The sequence below is a fragment of the Sorex fumeus genome, unplaced genomic scaffold (assembly GCF_029834395.1).
Source record: "Sorex fumeus unplaced genomic scaffold, SorFum_2.1 ptg000030l, whole genome shotgun sequence".
Taxonomy (NCBI): domain Eukaryota; kingdom Metazoa; phylum Chordata; class Mammalia; order Eulipotyphla; family Soricidae; genus Sorex; species Sorex fumeus.
This window is the reverse complement of record NW_026606087.1, coordinates 14386934-14389242: the sequence shown is the minus strand read 5'-3', so window position 1 is coordinate 14389242 and position 2309 is coordinate 14386934. Positions and strand designations below refer to the sequence as shown.

Here is a 2309-nt window from a genome sequence, read left to right as displayed (position 1 = left end):
TTCCTTAGAATTGGACACTAAGAAATTTTCTTAGGTGAAGAAGCGAAGCTAGGGACTCACAAAAGGAGAAAAATGTACATTCAACATTTTGTCCCTTCAACATTTGTATTCTCATTATCTAAGTAAGATCATAAGCACATTGACTGACAATCATGTGGAATAAGATTAAGAAAAACTACATATTTATTTCAGAAAATATTACAAAGCAAATTCAGCTTTTATTTGAAAATATAAAACTGGAAAATTTTAAAACATACATTATATAAACCAAGCATTTGAATTAACATGTAACGTTTTACTTATGTTAAATGCTATAACTGCACAAAGAATAAATGTGAAATATAAATAAGATCATGATAAATGTTATAATTGCACAAAGAAGAAATATAAAATATGAATCAAAAATTTTATGAACATAACATTTTTATCACATTAACTCGAATCTGCTTTGTCTTTGCACCATAGACAAATGGATTGAGAAAAGGAGGAACCAACAAGTACATGCTGGAAAAGAGAATGTGTATATAAGGAGGGATATGAGAACCAAACCTATGTGTGAAGAAAGAAAAGAAAGCAAGGAGGTAGAACTGGAAGAAGACACAGATGTGAGCAATGCATGTGTTAAAAGCTTTCAACCTAGCCTCCTTCTGGGGTAGACGAAATACTGTAATAAATACCTGCATATAGGACAATGTGATGAATATGAGGTCAAATCCTGCAACAGTGAATGCAACAAATAATCCATAAATTTTGTTGATTTTAACATCCTCTGCAGCCAGTTTCACAACGGCCATGTGCTCACAGTAGGAGTGAGAAATTATTGTTGTGTGATAATATTGAAGCCTGCACTTTATCAAAATCAGGCAGGGGGCTACAAGAATGGCACCTCTAAGTGTCACAATAATCCCAATTTTGGTGATCAACTGGTGGGTGAAGATTGAAGCATGTCTTAGTGGATAACAGATAGCCACATAACGGTCCAGTGCCATAGCCAGCAAAATGCCTGACTCTATACCCTGAAACGTGTGAATAAACCACATCTGAAGCAAGCAAGAATCAAAATAAATCTCTGGTACATGAAACCAAAATATTCCAAGCATTTTGGGCACAATGCTGGTTGCAAGTGCAATATCTGTGATTCCTAGCATGCTTAGGAAAATATACATGGGCTCGTGGAGGCTGCGTTCTAATTTGATAATGATCAAAAGGAAGGAGTTTCCAATAATAGCAATGAGATACATGGCAAAGAATGGAATTCCAATCCAACATTGCATATACTCTAGGCCTGGGATCCCAATTAGAGTTAACATAGATGGCAAGAAAATTGTGATGTTAGAAATAGTCATAGTGTCTGTATCACTTGATGCAAACAAAATTCTTGCAGTCAGTGCTACTTCTCTTCTATATCCCGTTTGAACTTGAAGTCACAATATTTAGTATTTTAGATTTTGATAAATCTCTTAGAGAACATTTTATTTAAAATGAAAAGACAGATCCATAAGGAAGCATTGTTGTCTTACAGAGGAGCAGCCACAGCATGGAATCACAGTATGACGCTACTAAGAGCACAAGCCTATTGCATAGAATTAGCAAAATACCCATGTAAAGAAATAAAATACTGACCTATTTCCTTTGCAGACCTGTAAAGAAAGTGGACTTGTTATTTTTTTTCAGAATTTGATGTGTCTCTCTATATCCTACATTGAAACTACTCTCTTATTATTTTCAATTATTTCCGTTACTAGTGTTGGATTTGGAGTCAGTGAAATATATGCATTTATACTATAAATACCTATGTGATATCATTATAAGTCATATAAAGAAGAAAAGTACTGACCTATTTCCTTTGCAGACCTGTAAAGAAAATGGACTTGTTATTTTTTTTCAAAATTTGATGTCTCTCTCTATATCCTACATTGAAACTACTCTCCTATTATTTTATTATTTTCAATTATTTCCTTTAGTGGTGGTGGATTTGGAGTCAGTGAAATATACCCATTTATATTATAAATATCTATATGATATCATTATAAGTTTGATACCCCCTCAGAATAATATAAAATGGAAAAAATAATTTGAAAGTTATGCTCTTTTAGTAATCTTTAGTCAAATTTTCTTGCTATTTTTCACATTTCCTATAATATTGTAATTATGTTATCTTCTAACAGCTCATATCTTGTACAGTAGTCATAAGATTGAAATAGTCAATATTATCTTACGTATGTATATTTATGCTTACATGCCCGAGTAACGTACATTCAAATAAAGAATCACTCGATGATCTGTTATAGAGGTGGAGGAGATACACC

General features: G+C 32.9%; 1 protein-coding gene across 1 annotated transcript; it reads right to left on the bottom strand.

Moving 5' to 3' along the window:
• Positions 1 to 407: 407 nt before the first annotated feature.
• On the bottom strand, positions 408 to 1346 carry LOC130025292 (olfactory receptor 52A1). Its single transcript, XM_056116248.1, has one exon. The coding sequence runs from the start codon at positions 1344 to 1346 to the stop codon at positions 408 to 410; it is 939 nt and encodes a 312-aa protein (XP_055972223.1).
• Positions 1347 to 2309: the final 963 nt, after the last annotated feature.